Source organism: Phocoena sinus, chromosome 18 (genome assembly GCF_008692025.1).
Source record: "Phocoena sinus isolate mPhoSin1 chromosome 18, mPhoSin1.pri, whole genome shotgun sequence".
Lineage (NCBI taxonomy): Eukaryota > Metazoa > Chordata > Mammalia > Artiodactyla > Phocoenidae > Phocoena > Phocoena sinus.
The window spans coordinates 65,642,515-65,663,666 of record NC_045780.1 but is presented as its reverse complement, the minus strand read 5'-3'; the positions used below and the strand labels follow the sequence as shown (position 1 = coordinate 65,663,666).

Sequence of the window (21,152 nt, the reverse complement as noted above, 5' to 3'; positions counted from 1 at the left end):
GAAACCAGTCATGGAGAAGGCGGTGAGGTTCAGGGTTGAAAATGGATATTCATGCAAGTTCGGACCCCCTAAATCTTCTCTCCTCACAAGAAGCTACCCAAGGAAATTCTTCTCTGGGAAAGCCGAGGAGTTGCAGGGAATGAGACCTCAAAGTCACGCACGCTCTTCTGATCAAACGGCCGTGTTCACCATCCTAACCCCAAGTATCACGTCAGCCAGGCGAACCTCGTCAACCCATGAAGCATCTGGGGCCTCACTATTAAATCTAAACAGAAGGAAGGCTCCCCAGACCTGAGGGAGGGAGGCGCCCTATCGTACAGGCCAGGAGGCCGCCTCCACTGCTGTGCCTGTCAGTCCAGAGCGAAGCCCGTGATGAGACAGAGGCCAGTGCAGACACGGGGGAGACGGGAACCCTGCGGGCAGCAGACGAGCAAGCTAATATCCTTATAGGAACAGCTGCCATCTTTACAGTAAGGACGGGGGCCGAGAAGAAGGGACAGAGAAGAACTCCTAGTGACCAAGGGTGCGGCTCTCTTCTCGATGCACGCGGCTCTGCCCGCAGGGCCCCTGCTCCCCTCAGGGCTCAGCTCCAGAGCGCCTCACCTGCCCGCTGCGCACGCTGAGGACAGAGCCATTCACGGGCATCGACATGTGCAGAATGAAAGAACAAACAGCGTGTATCCTCCTGTACTCGTTAAGTAACTCCTCCCTCTCCCACTGGATTGTAAGTTACTTGAGAACAAACATCATTTACTTTCAATTCCATAGCATAAGTAGTTCAGAAACTTGTCAAATGGGCATAAAGTGTGATTTCCTTCTATTTTGTTAAATTTGGCTAGCTCAAGTCATAGTTTCTCCTCCCACTGACATGGAAAGCCACAAAAAAGCAGTAGGTAGTAGCTTAACATGAAATTCCCTCTGGAAGTGTCAAAGCACTGCTCGGTATTACCTAAATTCTTAAACCATCTCCCTCATTTTCCAGGTCATTTTAGCTTATGGTGAAATAACATATCAACCAGTAAATGGAATGACCATTAGAGCTCGGGCACAATTCCTGGGGAGCCACTCTCAGAGGTGGGGTGGGCCCTGGGCCGGGGATCTGCCTGTGTCCCACCACTGCACATTCCTGCCTGGCGGTCCATATCCTAATCAAGCTCCTGTAAGTTTGGTATAAAAATTCACATTGATCTGTGAAGCTGGAAGGAACAAACCTAAGAGGATCCCTCTTGTTGTACTTGCATTATCATTGGTGAAAAAACCTGAGGCCCAAAAAGTTCTAGGAACTTATTCAAAGAGAGGTAAGAGTCACCCTCAGGCCTCCTGATTGCACACTCGGTGGCGTCTCCACTGCACTGTGCACACGAGGGTCCCTAGAGTCTGACAAGGGTAGACATGAAAATGGGCTTCAGGGACCATCACCAGCTCCCGAGGTCAGCCCCAGGGGGCCCACCCACCACGCGCCCCACTGTCCACTCCTGACACGGCCTCTAAGACGGGCAAAGGAATAGAGCTAAGAAGTCGCCAGTCACTGACTCGGCCATTTCAAGAGAACAGAAACATTAAAGCAAACAGTACCTGGGTCGGAGAGGACTTCTTTAGCAGCTGCTATGTCAATGAACTTTTTCTCAGCTTTTTTCTTTTCTTCTTCATTCTGGAAGTTATCTGGGTGCCATTGCAGTGCTAATTTTCGGTATGCTTTAATGATTTCTTGTTTTTTGGCATTTCTGAAGGGTGGTAAATTAATTCATAATCATTAGTTAGGAAGTGTCCAACATACTGCCAGGAGGAGCTAAGAGGGGCAGTTAGGGAGACTCCACTGGCAGATCAGCAGCCCGGTTTTCTGAATACTGCATCATAACCGGCTGAGCGTCTCCCCCAGCACTCCGTGTGACCCTTACAGGCGCCAGGCTTCCTGATGTCAGAATCTCACCAGGAACAAATTTAAGTGCTCCTGAGCTTTACAATTCTCCCTTAAGAAAACTGCACTGATGCATTTTTAAACTTTCTGAATTTCCAAACCACCATGATCGATTCTTGGCATTAAAAGAGACACTGACTCTTTGAAGCCCACTTTGTATTTTGCTCCTGGCTTATTAGCTTACTCAAAAGAACAAAGTTTCAGACTGTTGATTGAAAGAGTGATGGTTCCCCTGTTCAGGGAAGGTGGGTCTAATATAAAAGCAGGTATTGAGTAAATTACATTCTCCCTGTGCCTTCAAGTTCATTCTGAAAGTGCCACTTTATTTTTAGGCCTAGAGACAGTTATCTTTTCCCCAACCCCTCCCTCCCTCCTGTCCCCACCAAAAGAAAGCTCACTCCCACCTCTTTACCCTTCTTAAAAAATCTAGGCCCAGGACCTATTCATGCCACAGTGTCCTTTGTCACCAACTACTAATTCTCCATCATTGCATGACTAGTCTCTATCAAAGAAATTTATCTGTAATATATTCAAAACAGCTTTATGATGTTCAAGATTGTTAGGGTTTAATCTATGACTGAAATTACCTAAGAAAAGGAAATGAATCAGAGGGAAAAAAGAGCAACAATTAGCTTTAAAACAGTTGATTAAAAATAACAATGTGAATTTAAATTTATAATTCACCTTTTTACTCCCAAGATTTTATAATAATCTCGTTTCTGTGACTGTTTCAGTAGCCTCTGTGCTTTCTCTAGACCTTCTCGAATTTGCTGGTCATTCTCATTGTGTTCCTGAGCAGTTTCATAGTCCTGAATAGCTGTCAAAATACGGTGAAGACAGTGCTGTTAAAATGAATTAAATGTTTGTGACCTTTACATACCCTGCAAATGTGATACTAAAGTCACCATCCTCAACCCCTTCCTTTGCCATTACTAAGAGCCTAAGAAGTGATATCACCTTAATAATTTTGTTCAAGACCACAAAAGGCATAATTAAGGCTGAATCAGGTAGCCTACTGCTCCCGTTCAGTAAAAGCCACACTGCTTGTCTACCTGCCCACCCTCCCACATTACCTTCCCCACAACTGTAAGGGGTCTTAATATCAGCACTTTAGGCAAAGCAATGAAGGGCCTGTTGCACAGGAAAATAAGACAGCAGCAAAGAAAAGCTTCGTGGGTAGCTATGGGGCCACGGTTCAGAAGGGTGAGAGGCTCAGAGACCTGGAGAAACCATCAGCAGTCAGAATGAGCAGTTCACCCACAGGTTTCAACACAAACTATTACAAACCTGATTTTTTTTTTTTTTTTTTAAGTATCAATCAAAACAGAAAGACAGGGCTTCCCTGGTGGCGCAGTGGTTGAGAGTCCGCCTGCTGATGCAGGGGACACGGGTTTGTGCCCCGGTCCGGGAAGATCCCACATGCCGCGGAGCGGCTGAGCCCGTGAGCCATGGCTGCTGAGCCTGCGCGTCCAGAGCCTGTGCTCCGCAACGGGAGAGGCCACAACAGTGAGAGGCCTGTGTACCGCAAAAAAAAAAAAAAAAAAAAAAAAAAACCAGAAAGACACATACAGTCCTGGTATGGGAAGTGTGATGACAATTCACATGGCATCTTTCTTTTCGTATTATTTTAAATATTTAGAAAATACCAGGCCTCCGGATATCTAACGTCATGCAGGGCAGAGGCCGCTCCTTAGAGGACCTGCTGGCAAGCCTGGCCCTTGGCTGACGACTGGCAAGTTGGGTTTCAGCAGTGCTCCCACCCTTCCCTGGTAAGAATGGCTGGCCTACCTAAACTGTTTGTATAAACCATGTGGTTTATGCTAAACATCTCGCCTTGTGGGCATTTTGGTGCGGGCTAGGCAGAAGGTGCCTACCTGGCCAGCCCCCAGTAAAGACCCCGGGCCCTGGTTCTCCGAGGAATTAAGCTTGTCTTGCTTGATTTCGCAAGACTCTTGGAACCTTCCACCCGGGTGCCTCTGGATTTCACCCATGTGCCTTTTCCCTCTGCTGATCTTGTTTGTATCCTTTCATTAGGATAAGTCTTAGCCCTGAGAACAACTGTTTGCCGAGTCCCAGTGTCCTCCTTCTGAATCACCTAACCTGGGGGTAGTAATTTTTCTCACTGTCCTCCTTGGACAGAGAACTGAAATAATGGATTGTTGGGTTCAACTTCTCATTTTTTATGGAAGTGCATTTCACTGTGGGAAAGCCATCTCTCTGGATAACAGGCCTGAGCATTCATCTTGGCAACAGCTAATCCTGGAAGGGGTTTAAGAAGGCAGCTTGGGCAGGTTTAAAATGAGGGCAGGTTTAAAATGAGAAAGATTAGAATAAGGTGGACAAATTTAGTTAGCCTGCACTACATAGAAAAATGAACCAATACGACCTTCGGCTCATGGGGGACGCTTCAAGCTACTATCCTAATTCCTGCCTCAGTGCATTAATATTAAATATTAACATGAAACATTAATATTACTGTCACCCAACCAACAGTGACATCATAAAATACCTTTCCAATTTAGCACACAGACACAAAGCCATTATAAATAGTAGTGAGGTCTAACTTGCAATACGCATAGCACTTGATATCACAACCTAGTAAGGAAATACACTTGAAATTTAGTACAAGGGGAAAAATGTTTCAATATACTCAATTTTTCTATTTATGCAAACCCTACATTTAAAACATGTTTTCATTCTTAAATGTTCAGAGTATATTCCCCAAAGCAGTCTTCTGTCTCCTATCTTTCATTAACACTTAAGGTAGATACATTCTTCCCAATACAGGAAAGATACAAAATTATAAGTTGTTTCCTAAAATTCACATGATTACAGGTAGTTAACTAATCAGAAACTTAATATGGACGATGTAAGACTTCCCATGGACATAAACTAGACAGCTCATTCTTACTTATATTTTCTCATAGTGCACTCTCTAAGGGGGTATCTTCAAAAAAAAAAAGTAAATGACACCCAATTATGTTCCATATTATATGTCCCATATAACTGAACAGCTGTAAAGATTACAATAAGCCAGAAATATTAAGGTCCTTAATGAATAGTATGTTACATATTAGCCAAATCAATCATTTTCTAACCTCTGAACCTAAAAACTCTGATCCTTCCCAAATTCTTTTTCTCCTATGTGCCCCTCACCCAGTTCTTAAGGAGCAGTGCAAACAACCAGAGCAAGACGGCAGACTAAGTACAGGAATTTCCTGTCTTCCATCCCACTATCCCACAAAAATGACAAAAAATAATATAACCATGGCAGCCCTGTAAACTACAGTGGACCAGAAATTTTGACAAATTTCTGGAAGAGAGAAGGCAAAGAGGATCACATTAATAACGAATAAACCTAATAGAACCACAATCCAAATATGCACTGAAAAGAGGCCCTAGCAGATTTGGAAGCTGTTCTTTTTGGCCAAGGGTTCTGAGTTTAGCAAGCAGGAGGGCCTTTAAGGCAATCATCAGGGTACTTCGCGAGATGACTAAGCAGTGGCTGGGCAGCCTCTGCCCCTGTACGTGGAGCAGCTGGCTGCAGCATTAACCCCAAGAGCATGTGGAAGGCCCCTGACGTGTGCTGCTGGGCCCAGGAAGAGAAGCAGAGCCGAGCCCACGGGTACCCAAGGCCTCCATAACAGGTCTGGAATACACACAGGAAAAGCAGTTCCACCCAGAATTTAAACACCAAAGGACTCCACCTGGTAAGTTAACTGTGTGAAGTCCTGCTCATTTTGGCAACTGGGCAAGATGACAACCACGGTAGGGAACATCTTCCTCTGAACAGGTCCTACCCGCTTAAAGCCAGCGTGAGCTCCCCAATACAGAGAAGCATTCGAAAAGACAGGTACACACAACATGCAGAGGTGCAAACGGCTCCCCTCTCTCACACTCCATTATTCCAGTAGCAAAAGCCCCGAATCAGCTTCCCTTCAACACCTATCCAGAGCTGAACCATTCCTCACCACGTCCACACTTAGCACTGTGATGCAGTCCATCATTAATACACCTGAACAGCTATAATAGCTTCAAAAGGTGTTCATCAGGTGTTCCCAGCTTCCACCTTACTCCCCTAAAAGTCTATTCTCAAAACAGGGACCTTAGAGGTCCTTTTAAAGAGTTCATCAGACCTCCAATATAATATGCCCCATGGAGCTTTCTTCTCCCGCGTATCACACGAAACAAGGTAAATGGTGGGGGTGACGTGGGGGGACACAGCATTCTCAGCACAACAATACAAGGAGACTGTTCAAAGGCTGCTACAATTAGCTGATAGCAGCCATGAATCCAAGATGAGAGGAAGAAGCAAACAGTGAGAGAGCCCTAAGAGAAAAGATCACAGAAAATGCCAGCAAATACACTATGAGTATGGACTCACCCTGAAGTGAGTGACAACCTACATCGTGTGCCTAGTACAAGAAGCATGAAATCTGGAGCAGACACGGTGGAGATAACGCAGAGGCCTTGCTGGGGAGAAGACAAGAAAGGGAGAATACGATGAGTGACAAGAGCAAAGAGCCCTGGGCAACACATCCCAGGCAACTTGGAGACTGTGTGCTCTCTGCAAGTGACGGGCTCACCCAGAAGTGCAAAAGACACACCCCTTTGGTGTAGCAAAGGAAGTGGGCAGAGGGGCAACAGGGCTGGCAGCAGACGACCTCCTGGACACAGTTTGGTTCACAGAAACAGAGAGGGCAGGGCTATAGAGAAAGGCCATTTTAGCAGGAAGCAGAATGTCTGTGGAAACAGTGAAGCAGGAAGTACTACAACTGTTAAGTATAGAAGCTGCCTGTCCCCAGCACCCCTTACACACACACCCAGAGGACTGTCCCACAAATAGCCAGGGCAAGGTAATTCAAGTCACTTTATGATGAGCACTAATGTTTTTATATGGCACAGTCTCAATTAAAAGCCGTTTAAATTTTAAATTAAAAACAGGAGAACACCAAAACTTGCCAGATGAACATGCATCAAAACAACATAGCCAAAGAATATATGAAAATTCTACGCAAACGTTATGGCATAAATTTTTAAAACTTAATCCAATCACCTCTATTAAGGGTAATCACAAAGCACAATAAGAACTCAGCAAAGAGTGAGACAAGGAAGAGATAAAAATGTGAGTAATCAGAACTCAAGAAAAATAAGAACAAATTAAAACTATCATGGAAGTGAAGATGAAATGAGAAGAAGCACAAGGGAGAAGAAGCATATGGGCAAAAAATAAGGACCTAATAAAATGAAACGGAAATAGAGTTTAAAAAACTAGAGAAAAAAATTATGGCTATAGATGAGATGAGCAAAGAGAATACAACCAGTACTTAACTGAATCTTTGAAGCAGAAAACCAAACCAAACAATACAGATTAAATTTAAATACAAATTTAAATTTAAGAAAACTTTCCTGAAATAAAAATGAATCTATGTATTGAAAGTGCACAGCAGGTGCACCAGGGCAAAGTGGCTGAGATGGTCAACTCTAAGATATATCCTAGTAAAATCAACACACCCAAAAGATAAGGGCTCTTTGGACAGCCAGACCAAAACCAAAAAATCTGGCCCCAGATTTTCCATAGCAATATTCAGTGCAGAAGAAAATGGGAAAATAACTATAAGATATACAGAAAAAGTGTGAACAAAGGATTTTATCATCTAGCCAAGCCATCCTTCAAGTATAAAAGGTACAAACAGCTTTGAACATAGAAGAAATCAGAATTTTCCCAGGAGCCCCTCAAGGAAACTACTACTGGATGAATTCACCAAGAAAAGGCTAGAGAAAGCATGGTCAAAGGAATGATGGTACACATTAAATATATTCAATGTAGAACTGAGACTAAAACAAACCAGGGAATTATAGTGACAGGGTAGAGTGTATGCCCTGCCAATGCAGAAGGGATACAGCTAACAAAAAGTGAGAAAATAAAGGGGAGAAAAGATGAGAAAGTCAGTTCATTAATTCCCACCAATCACAGCTAAAGCAATCAGGAAACATCACCCACTAGTGAGCAACAGGCAAACAATTAGAATTTCATTAACAAGTCTTAAGTGGTAGGGGAAAGGGAAAGAAGAGGAAGAAACATGCTAATATTGTTCCTTGCTGTAGGAAACTAATATATATTGCCCAAAGAAAGAGGGCTAAGTTAATAAACCTATAAAAATAACCAAGAAGAAAAATACAAACCTTCTAAAATATTAGAATAGTATATACAAAATAATACAGGCCAAATATATTCTTCACACCAATAAGTATAAATGTGCTTATTAACTCACCTATTTAAAAGAATTTCATACTGGACCACAAAGCAAAACCCAACTCTACGCAAGAAACACACCTGAAATGAAGTGATTCCAAAAAGTTGAAACTAAAAGTATGATCAAAGTTTCACCAGGCAAACGCAAATAAAATTTGGTTCACTATCTTAACATCAGATAATTAGAATTTAGGTTAAAAACACTAAACAGAGGGAATTCCCTGGTGGTCCAGTGGTTAGGACTCAGCACTTTCACTGCCATAGTCCTGGATGCAATCCCTGTTTGGTGAACTAAGATCACATAAGCCACTCAGCATGGCCAAAAAAAAAAAAGCATTAAACAGAGCAAAAACGGGGGAGTGTAGAAATCATAGTGAAGACATATTATGAATATCTGTGCATCAAATAAAAAAGCAGCAACCATTTATAAAGCAGAAATTATAAGAGGCACTACAGAGATGTAAGGACACTAGTAGTGGAAGACTTCAACCTCTCTGTTCATATGAGATCAAGTGGCCCAAAAAAACGGCAAGAAAAGGAAGACCACAATGTAAGGTAGATCTGATTGATGTGCCAAACTCTGTCCCAGAAACAAAAGAGTATATCTATTTTCAAGTCCCTGACTCATGAGCTCAGCCATTTTAGGCCAAAACTAAGACAGTAATAAATTCCAAAAAATGGTAGTAGTAAAAACATTCTTTGATCAAAATGTTTTAACACTGGAAATTAATAGTAAATGAGAAAATAGGACTTTTCCACCTAGGCTCTGTGCACCATTTTAAAACTCTCCAACAACTCTTATGACAAAGAAATATAAAAATAAGAAGTGCAAAATATCTAGAAAATAATAATACTGAAAACACTACCATTCAGAACCTACAGGACATAGCTCAAGCAGTGCTAAGAGGACAATTCATAGCCTTAGTGGTTCAATAAAAATTAAAGATGAAAAATGAATTAATTATGAGATTCAAAGTTAGAAAAAAAATTGTAGGACAAAAATAGAAATTAATGAAACCAAAAAAAAAAAAATCGGTTAAGCTTACTTCTTAGCAGAAATCAATAAAAACCTCTAACCTAGTCAAGAAAAGGAAACAAGCTCAAATACAAAAAGCAATAAGTGAAAAATAATCAGAGATAGAAGAAATTAAATTGAGACTACTTTGCTAAATTCTCTACAAATAAATCTGAAAACTCAAGAGAGTAACTCAAACCCAGTCCAAAAGAGACAGAAAATCTAAACAGAACAATTTTCATAGAGAAAGTTGCCAAAACCCCACCTCCCAATAAAGCAGTGGGCTCTCCATGGAGATTCCATAACACTGAAACAGGAAACTTTCCAAATAATCACAAAAAACTACCCTAACAGTTTTCTATATATGAAAGTCCAGGTTAAAAATCATTTTTCCTCAGAATTTTTGGAGAATATTGCAATACTCCTTTCTAGAATTGATAGAAGGATAGGGAGAGAGCATCATCAGGAGAATTTAACAGTCATAAATGTGCAGGCTGCTAACAGCAGAGCTTCAAAATACACAAAGGAGAAAAAGGACAATATTAAAGGGAAAGGTAGGAAAGTCTGCAATTTTCACACCAGGTAAAGTTCCCTCTCAGTAACTGATGAGAAAACTAACAGAAACATTACACCCAGCAACTGCAGAATACACATTATTTTCAAGTGCACGTAGAACATTCAGCAACATAGAGCCTATGCTGGGTTACAAAACAAGTCTACATAAATTCAAAAGGAAACAAATCTAAATAAATTTAAAAGGACAGAGCGTATACACAGTATGCTTCCTATGCACAACAGAATTAAATTAGAAATGAATAATAAGGTACTAAGGAAACCGTGAAATATTTTAAAATTAAACAAAACATCTAAATCATCCATGCATCAAAGAAGCAGCCAGAAGGAAAGTTAGAATACATTTCAAATCAAATGACAATGAAAATAAAACAACGTGAGAGGGCAGCTTTAAATACTTATATTAAAAAAGAAAAGAGGCCTAAAATCACTGATAGTTTAAAATTAAGAAGCTGGAAAAGCAAAAATTAAACCCAAAGGAAGTCTAAAGAGAAGAAATCAATGAAATAATAAAGAAAAATCATGTAAAACATTAACAAATCAATAAGTTGGTTCCTTCAAAAGACCAACAAATTTGACCAAACTCTATACTGATCAAGAGGAAAAACAACAACTACAACAACAAATTGTCACTATTAGAAATGAAGAAGGAATCATCACTTCAGACCTTACAGACATTAAAATAATAATAATTTCATAGACCCAAAATCAGCAACGTAGGTAAAATGGACAAATTCATCGACGGACACAACTTACAAAAACTAAAACAAGGGCTTCCCTGGTGGCGCAGTGGTTGAGAGTCCACCTGCCGATGCAGGGGACACAGGTTTGTGCCCCGGTCCGGGAAGATCCCACATGCCGCGGAGCGGCTGCCCCCATGAGCCATGGCCGCTGAGCCTGCGCGTCCGGAGCCTGTGCTCCGCAACGGGAGAGGCCACAACAGTGAGAGGCCCCCGTACCGCAAAAAAAAACAAAAAAAACAAAAAACTAAAACAAGATGAAACAAACGAAATATATGAATAGCCCTAATTTTTTTTTCTTTTTTCTTTTGGCCACTGCATGGCATGCAGCGCTTCCACAACCAGGGATCAAACCCACAACCCCTGCACTGGAGTGGAAGCACAGACTCTTAACCACTGGACCATCAAGGAAGTCCTGAATAGCCCTGTATTGATTAAAGACACTGAATTAATCATCAAAAACCTTCCTACTAAGAAAACTCTGGGACCCAAGATGGTTTCACTGGTGAATTCTCCCAAACTTTAAAGAAGAAATCACACCAATTTTATACAATTCTTGCAGACAATGCAGGAGACCGGAACAATTTCTAACTAATTGAGTTCAGTACAACCTTAACACTAAAATCTGACAATGATATTACAAAAAAGAAGTTACAGAGCAATGAACACAGATGCACACTTCTTAAAATACTAGCAAATCAAATCCAGCAATATCTAAAAGAAGATAATACACCATGTCCAAGAAAAGTTTATCCCAATAATTCCAGGTTGATTTAACTTCAGAATATCAATGTAATTTTTCACATTAACAGAATAAAGGAGAAAAACAAATATATACATAACACTTCTATAACTCTAACAAAAAGAAACAACAAATTTTAAGTGGGTAAATATTTGAACACTTCACAAAGAAAGGTTATTTGAATAAACAAGCAGCGCATGAAAAAGTATTAAACAACCTTAGTCATCAAAGAAACACATATTAAAGCCACAATGAGATACTACTAACACATACCAAAAGGTATAAAATTAAAAAGACTCACAATACCAAATGTTTGCAAGGATGTAGCAACTGGAACTCTCATACTTTATTGATGAAAGTGTAAATTTTAAATTACTTTTTAGAAAAGGGTCTAGCAGTTTCTTTAAAACTAAGCATACACCTTACCCTGTGACTCAACAATTCCACTCCTAGATATTTAGACAAGGTAACTGAAAACATGTCTAAAAAAACCTTGCAGAATAATGTTCACAGCAGCTTTTTTCATGCTAACTAAAATCAGCCCAGGTGTCCATTAATATTAGAATGGATAAAGTATGGTATACCCATAAATTGGAATATTCTTCAGGGATAGGATTAATGATGAAATATTGAATGCTTTTCCCTCTTCTACAGTAGAAAAAGTAACAGCCTTCCAGCCCACTACCTGTCTTTAAAATAAATCTTCACTGGAGTACAGTCTCGTCTACGTGTGTGTGTTTTGTCTATGGCTGTTCTTGCGCTGCAGTGGCAGAGCTGAGTAGGAGCAACAGAGACTGCACGGCTCACAGAACCTGGAATTTTTACTCTCTGGACCTTTACAGAAAAAGTTTGCCAGCTTCTGCTCTTCAGCAATAAAAAGGAATGAACTGCCAATGACTATAACAACATGAATAAATCTCAAAAACATGCCGAATGAGAGAAGCCTTACACAAAAGAGGACATACCATATGGTTCCGTTGATATGAAGATCTAGTGTTAGTAAAACTAACCTGTGCTGGAGAAAATCAGAATAACGGCTGCCTGTAGGGGTAGGATGGGGACCGCCTGGTAAGGGACAAGAGGATAATGTCCAGTTCTGAATCTTGTCAGAAGTCTGGCTTTGACAAAGACTCTCTTATACCAAAACTTTAGACTGGCTCCTCAGAGTAAATCTTCTTTCTGACTAAGGCCCAACCTTGGGCTTCCGTCTCTGTCCTTGCAGAATCCAGGTTGAGCAAGAATCCTGCTAAGATTCCCCACCCTTGGTATCTGACCAAACTTGAGTTTGATATCTGATCGAATTCCCCCTCCCCTACTCTGGCCCGCCTTCACCAAGAACTCAGCTGAGTCCATCTAGCAAGAACCTCCCCTCTCCCTAATGCTTCCTCTTTGTAATTTCGCATCCAGTGACCATGCACCAACTCTGCTCCTTGATTAGAAATCCCACTTGTCCTCTCTAGAGTCAGACTTGAGCCCAAACTTTCTCTCTCTCACTGCCAGAGCCCAGGGCAGTGTCCCCTACACCTACCATGATAGCACCCCCGCCCCCGAATAAAGTCCTCCTTAAGGTCTTTAACAAGGGTCATGAATAATTTTTCTCTTTAACAGGCTGCATGGATATCAGAACTCAGGACTGGTATCCCTAAGATCTGTACCTTTCATTTTATCTATTGGGCTGGCCAAAAAGTTCGTTTGGGTTTCTCCGTAAGATGTTACAGAAAAACCCAAACGGACTTTTTGGCCAACCCAATACAATTACCTCCTAGTTAATAATAAGCAAGGTGAAGTATCTAGGAAAAAGTATAAACCAAAATCTACAACTTTTTTTTGAAATGCATCTTAAAAAGATAAACTGATGGATACATGGAAGGACAAAGACAGATAAATGTAATAGAACATAGTAAAATGTTAATTTTAGAATCTAGATGGTGAGGACATGATTGTTCACTGTAAAATTCTTTCAACTTCTATCTTTGAAATTTCTCATAATAAAATGCTGGGGGTAATGCTTACCTGCTGTGAGACTGTCATAATACAGACGATGAAAATAACTCTTCTACCACTGTGTTTTACACATATTCATCCTTAGACTACAAAGGGGAAGTTTTATCCAAGTACCCTTACAATATAGATTCACTATTAGCACAGAAGTATGAGAGAACCGTGAGATATTTCTGACACTACAAAGGGCTGAACAATTTTAAGTCAAACTTCCATCAATGGAACTACCTCCTACAATAGACCACATTCTAGCACTGGACTCTGAGGGCAAGCCTAACCATTATACTTAAACAGTGAAGAGACGAACTATTTTTAATTCTGTACACAGGGGCGTAAGGTGGCCGGCACCCTAACTGAACCTGATACATTACTGTGCTTTATACATGTGTTTTGTTGAAATTTTTATAGTGGAAAAGAGATAATAGTGCTAACAGTAACACACCAAAAGAAAATTCCAGTTTCTGTCAGATTATAAAATTTTAACTCTCGTGCAATAATTTCTGTATCAACAGTTAAGAAATATCACCAACCGTATTCAAAGCACTGGAGTACACAGACACAAATATAGACCATGTACGTAGTCTGTTTCAATTTAAGATGGTAAGAGATTCTTGGTTTTTTTGTTTTTGTTTTTTTTGCTTTTAAAGAAGCCACTTCACTGTTTGAGGTCACACCTGTTTGTCACAGTAATCACTTTCTTGTTAACCGGCAAATAAAAAGCCAAAACAGAAACATATCCACGGCCTACTTCCTCCTCTCTAAAGCTACCAGCTGTCCTAGTCAAATGCTGTCGCCTTTGGGAAGGCAAAACACCCTTTCAATTCCCCTGCCTTCTGGGCTTCCATTCTGACTACATCTTCTCCCACACCGGCAGTGTCCTTCCCTAATACTTACTGAATATTTTTTTTTTTCCAATACTTTAAGCTCTTGACCAATTCAGAAATTAGCCTTGTAACATTATCTTTTTCTGCTGAATAATACTGCTTCACTCCCGTGAATGTTTTCTATTTCCCTATCTACATATTAAATTCATGGATTCCTTGGTATTTCCTACAGGAAGTCATAGGGTTGGCACTATAGGGGGTGCAATGTTTTCTGACTGGCATGATAGGCAAGTGTGTTAAATCTAAGCTAACTGGTAGATGTGCTAATCCCCACAGAGCAGGTACCTCTGCAATCTTCCCTGTCACCATGCACTTTTCAAAAGAAAAGAGGAGGCTGCAGCTGTGGCTAAGCAGCCTGGCTGTGAATAAAAACAGAGGCAGGACGTACAGTTATGAAATTTACAGCCAAGGGAATTAAGCAACCCACATACAGTATATTACCCTAGTTGTCTTTGCAAAGGAGTAGCCATTTTTCTGTTCTAACTACCTGCTTCCAACTCCTTAGGTGAAGCTAAAGTAGGATGCACCTAAGGCAAGATTTGAGTTTCAGAAATAACTGCTTTCAAGATTCTGATTACACTTGTCCATGGTTATGACTGGTGTGTAAAAATATCAATATATAAACAGCCTCCCAACTTTAGGTATGATCCTAAATAGAGCCAACACTGTCCAATAAAGACCAACCTCTTCCACTTCTCCTCCCTAAATCAGGAGCCAAGGACCCCTGGCCGACAAACTTGAAAAAAGAAGCAGCCATGAGAAATCTGATCCACTCAGAAAAACATGGTCTCCTTCCTGCCTAGGGATGAGCCCCATAGCCCCATACCTGACCGCCATGCTGCCCAATGTGTGTGCTATCGTAGACACTTGCCTGAAATTCCATCAATCTGATATTCTTTAGGGTTAAAAATGCTTGTATTACAAGGCATAGAAATCTACCAGTGTTTTATACAAATATCTTAAATTAGGCCACTTCTCCTAAAACACAGCTGTTTTGGGGGCATAAGAATGCTGAAGCAAGCAGGTGGTATGAACTTTGAACACAGAATACTTTTGTGGACTAGGGAGGACTTAGCATCACTAGGCAGAGTCCTAGAATAAGCAAGAAGGCACAAGAATCCGGTTACAGAACATCATAGGACGTCAAAGATAAAATACGTCTATTTCACAATTTGGCCCAGGCTGGCCCTTCATCCAGAAAAAAATGCTACCAACTAGGTTCCTATTCTCAGAATTCTGGATACTATTAGTAATACTAAAATAACAGCCGTGTCAAATGGAGTTAATACAGCAGTCATACGTCAGACCTAGAAGCTAGCTATCCCACCAAGTACCATTTGTATACAAAAGTCAACGCAAGTTCCAAGCAACTATCTAAAAATGGAGCCATTTACTAGGAGCGCTGTACTAAGAGGCATCACTTTGAGCGTCATCTTCTTTAACTGTCACAACAGCCCTATGTAATAGGTACTATTCTCATTCCTGTCTTGCAGATAAGGAAAGTAAAACATAACAGGCTAAAGTTACTTGATTGAAATCACACGGCAAAAATAAACGGCACACTCCCAAAGATATGCAAATGGCCAACAAGCATACGAAAAGATGTTCAACATCACTAATCATAAGGGAAATGCAAATCAAAAGCACTAGACATCACTTCACATCCATTAGAATGCCTACTATTAAAGAAAAAAAAACAAAACAGAAAATGTGTTGAGGAGAACAGAGAGAAATTGGAACCCTTGCAACACTGCTGGTGGGAATGCAAAATAGTACGACCACTATGGATAAAGCAATGTGGTGGTTCTTCAAAAAATTAAAATTACTTTATGATCCAGCAATTTCACTTCTGGTTATATATCCAGAAGAACTGAAAGGTGGGTTGAAGAGGTATTTGTACAGTCATGTTCTAGTAAGCAGAATCCCCTAATATCTTTCCGGATCATTCTATCATAAGCTGCAAATTAATAAATCTCCATGTTCCATTATTCACTAATCTAAACCTATTTTTTCTTCATTCATTATATACCTACCATCATTTTAAACTGCTGATTGAAAAAAAAGTAAAACCAGCAAACATAATACAAAAAGGCTTCATATGTTAACTCAGGATTTCAACATATTATTTCACCTTTAAGTAAGATTACTACTCGGTTACATCATTTACTAAACCTCTGATTCAAATCCAAACAACTCAAGTAACGCCTTTCAGTTTCAACTATACAAACTTACACCCTACCCAGCCCCTAACCCAAAATAAAAGACCTAGCAACCCATTGTCTCTCTCTCCATGAGGTTGCTTGATTTTCATAAGTTGTGACTAAACAACCATTTTATTCTTCTAAAACCATAATTCAGAAAGATCCTGCAATGCACAATCTAAACTCCCCAGAAAGACAAAGAATAAACTCCTATGTTTTTAAAAATTTTAAATGCTAAAATAGACTTCAAAGACAGACCTATTATATTAAGTTAGTATTAAGCATCTTTTTCTTCAAGAATTAAGCTGTCAAATTTCTCTAAAAACTAAAGTTGGTTTAATATTCAAGATACAAAGGCATCTTGGGCTTCCATGGTGGCGCAGTGGTTGAGAGTCCGCCTGCCGATGCAGGGCACACGGGTTCATGCCCCAGTCCGGGAAGATCCCACATGCCGCGGAGCGGCTGGGCCCGTGTCCCATGGCCACTGAGCCTGCGCGTCCGGAGCCTGTGCTCCGCTACAGGAGAGGCCACAACAGTGAGAGGCCCACGTACCGCAAAAAATAATAATAAAAAGATACAAAGGCATCTTTCAACTTATATTTAGCAGCCTACAAGTTTTATTTTTTAATTTATTTATTTTTGGCTGCATTGGGTCTTCGTTGCTGCGCGTGGGCTTTCTCTAGTTGCGGCAAGCAGGGGCTACTCTTCGTTGCAGTGTGCAGGCTTCTCATTGCGGTGGCTTCTCTTGTTGTGGAACACGGGCTCTAGGCACACGGGCTTCAGTAGTTGTGGCACGCAGCTCAGTAGTTGTGGCTCGTGGGCTCTAGAGCACAGGCTCAGTAGTTGTGGCACACGGGCTTAGTTGCTCTGCGGCATGTGGGATCTTCCCAGACCAGGGCTCAAACCCCTGTCTCCTGCATTGGCAAGCGGATTCTTAACCACTGTGCCAACAGGGAAGTCCCTTAACCCTTTTTTCTTAACAGCTAAGCTTAAATTCTTCTGCAGCATCGCTGATTTCAATTAGAGCTGAGGGTTCACATACAGATAAGAAAAGTACACTTTGATGAAGCATTCTAATAACTAACTGGAATGCAAAATCCTAGAATATAGCCATCTAGGAGCTCAAAAGTGAAAAGAGCAAGTATGCGAAAGGAATCTATGTAATCACATGCCTTACTGATGCATTCCTGTGGCTCTTAAAGCTCATCATTTTGATCACATACATTTCAAGCCTCAATCAGACCTCAAAGACTATAGTATACAAATGTCCCACAATGTAACCAGAGTTGTCAACACTCCCAGGAAACCATTTAGAAGCAAGATTCTTTTTAAATTAAAGAAAGCAGGAAAAAAGTAAATGATCAGTTTGCCTTAAAAATGAGTACCACAAACCTTTCTCAATTATAAGTGTAGTTATCTGTATCTTAGTATAGGTTTTATCATTGCTGCAATGCATTCTTACTACATTTAAAATAGCTGCACAGAAGTTGAGACACAGATGTAGAGAACAAACGTATGGACACCAAGGGGTGAAAACCATGGTGGGGTGGGGATGGGGGTGTGAACTGGGCAACTGGGATTGACATATATACACTGATGTGTATAAAATTGATGACTAATAAGAACCTGCAGTATAAAAAAACAAACAAAAACAACTAATACTAAACTTTCTTTGGGTTATTTGTATGGAAATATGTTAATATAAATGTTTCAGACATTACATGAAATTTCTAAAAATCTTATATGTTCTGGTATAATGCTATAAGTCATAATTCCAGTTATTACTTTAAAATGTATATCTCAGAAATAACTAAATTTCCTTGTCAATTGCATTATTATGAACTTTCATCAAATCTTTAACTGTGGTCATTTTTAAGTCTCTTGTCATTTACAGAGTTCTGGGTGTACTCTGATGCTTTTGCAAAAATGTTCCTATAAAAGGGTTTCATCGTCAAGGAATTCATGGAAAAGACTGACAAGAACAGGTTTCTGGTAACTGACTATACTGCTGAACTGAGTGAATAAGCATTTTCAGGAGTCTCATGGAAAACTGATGAATTCACAGAAGTGCTAACAAAAGAACAAGATGAAAAAAATTAATGACATGGGACTGAGTGAACTGATGAGGATGATTATAATTTTTGTGACTTTCTGTTTGAATAAAAAAAAATCCCACAAGGACTCAGAGGCAAAAAATATACAAATCATTTTTTACTGCAAAGTAAAGGAGCTGTTACAAAGGACGATTACTGGACTGAATGTCAATATTATGACATTATGAGTGTGTTTCGTGTTTGGTAACTGCAATTATTGTTGCTTTTGTTGTGGTCATCCATTTACAATGCTTGGTGTCAGTTTATTTATCTCTTGTAAAAATAAAATACAGTGTGTGTATGTGGAAAAAAAATATAAACATTGCCAATGTTGTATCTCTTCTTATGGAAATTAATAAAAATATTAAATGTGGGTTTCCCTGGTGGCGCAGTGGTTGAGTCCGCCTGCTGATGCAGGGGACATGGGTTCGTGCCCCAGTCCAGGAAGATCCCACATGCCGCGGAGCCACTGGGCCCGTGAGCCATGGCCGCTGAGCCTGCGCGTCCGGAGCCTGTGCTCCACAATGGGAGAGGCCAAAAGAGTGAGAGGCGCGTGTACCGCAAAAAAAAAAATTAAATGTGAAAAAAAAGGAATAAAATAAAACAGCTGCACACTTCATTAAATAAATATGCAGCAATTAATTGCGGAAAAGAAAAAAGAGCATCACAAACCAAGTTTCACCAGAAAAATACACTTACTGGTTTTGATTTAAAATGCTTTACTTGCTCTCTAACCCCTGCTCCGGCACCACCACCAATACACACACTCAGCTCTGGGTCACCCCTTACTTGTCTCCCTTCAAGCAGAATCCAGCTACCATGCTGTGAGGACACTCAAGCAGCCCTATGGAGTGGTCTAAGAGGAACTGAGGCCGCCTGCCAACAGTTAGTACCAACCTGCCAGCCATCCGTGTGGCTGACAGGGTCTTCATGCTCCGGCCGGGTCTTCGTGCTCTGGCCAGGTGTCAGGCCTGTGCCTCTGAGGTGGGAGAGCCGAGTTCAGGACATTGGCCCACCGGAGACCTCCCGGCTCCACATAATATCAAACAGCAAAAGCTCTCCAAGAGATCTCCATCTCAGAGCTAAGACCCAGCTCCACTCAATAACCAGCAAGCTTCAGTGCTGGACACCCCATGCCAAACAACTACCAAGACAGAAACAAAACCCCACCCACTGGCAGAGAGACTGTCTAAAATCATAATAAGGTCACAGACACCCCAAAAAACACCACTGGATGTGGTCCTGCCCACCAGAAAGACAAGATCCAGCCTCGTCCACCAGAACGCAAGAACCAGTCCCCTCCACCAGGAGGCCTACACAACCCACTGAACCAACCTTAGCCACTGGGGGCAGACACCAAAAAAACAGGAACTACGAACCTGCAGCCTGTGAATAGGAAACCCCCAAACACAGTAAGTTAAGCAAAATGAGAAGACAGAGGAACAAGCAGCAGATAAAGAAGAAAAGTAAAAACGCACCAGACCTAACAAATGAAATAGGCAGTCTACCTGAAAAAGAATTCAGAGTAATGACAGTAAAGATGATCCAAAATCTTAGAAATGGAAAGGAGAAAATATAAAAAACATTTAACAAGGACCTAGAAGAAGTAGAGAGCAAACAAACACTGATGACAACACAATAAATGAAATTAAAAATTCTCTAGGGGCTTCCCTGGTGGCACAGTGGTTGAGAGTCCACCTGCTGATGCAGGGGACACGGGTTCGTGCCCCGGTCCGGGAAGATCCCATGTGCCGCGGAGCGGCTGGGCCCGTGAGCCATGGCCGCTGAGCCTGCGTGTCCGGAGCCTGTGCTCCACAACGGGAGAGGCCACAACAGTGAGAGGCCTGTGTACCTCAAAAAAAGAAAAAAAGCAGCAAGGGAAAAACATCAAATAACATAGCTGGGAATCCCCATATGGTTAACAGCTGATCTTTCAGCAGAAACTCTGCAAGCCAGAAGGGAGTGGCAAGACATATTAAAAGTGATGAAATGGTAAAACCTACAACCAACATTACTTTACCCAGCAGGATCTCATTCAGATTCGACAGAAAACTTAAAACCTTTATTGACAAGCAAAAGCTAAGAGAATTCAACACCACCACAACAGCTTTACAACAAATGCTAAAGGAACTGCTCTAGGTAGGAAACACAAGAGAAGGAAAAGACCTACAATAACAAACCCAAAACAATTAAGAAAATGGTAATAGGAACACACATATCAATAACTACCTTAAGTGTAAATGGATTAAATGCTCCAACCAAAAGACACTGACTGGCTGAATGGATACAAAAAAAGACCCATATATATGATGTCTACAAGAGACCAACTTCAGACCTAGGGACACATACAGACTGAAAGTGAGGGGATGGAAAACGATATTCCACACTAATGGAAATCAAAAGAAAGTTGGAGTAGCAAATCTTGTATCAGACAAAATAGACTTTAAAATAAAGACTATTACGAGAGACAAAGAAGGACACTTTGGGATCAATTCAAGAAAGGATCAATTCAAGAAGAAGATATAACAATTGTAAACATGTATGCACCCAATATAAGAGCATCTCAATACATAAGGCAAATGCTAACAGACATAAAAGGGGATATTGACAGTAACACAATTAATAGTAGGGGAATTAAACACCCCACTTTCACCAATGGACAGATCATCCAAAATAAAAATAAATAAGGAAACACAAACTTTAAATGATACATTAAAAAAAGATGGACT

At 40.7% G+C, this 21,152-nt stretch overlaps 1 protein-coding gene across 4 annotated transcripts in view; it reads right to left on the bottom strand.

Moving 5' to 3' along the window:
* Nucleotides 1–21,152, bottom strand: part of DNAJC3 (DnaJ heat shock protein family (Hsp40) member C3) — a 115,504-nt gene that overhangs the window by 3,927 nt on the left and 90,425 nt on the right. For all 4 annotated transcript variants that reach the window (XM_032611154.1, XM_032611150.1, XM_032611151.1 and 1 more), the window contains 2 exons: nucleotides 2,603–2,735; nucleotides 1,576–1,724 (listed from right to left, as the gene is read on the bottom strand). In XM_032611154.1, the coding sequence (XP_032467045.1) occupies nucleotides 1,576–1,724; nucleotides 2,603–2,735 (282 nt within the window). The remainder of the gene's footprint in view (nucleotides 1–1,575; nucleotides 1,725–2,602; nucleotides 2,736–21,152) is intronic.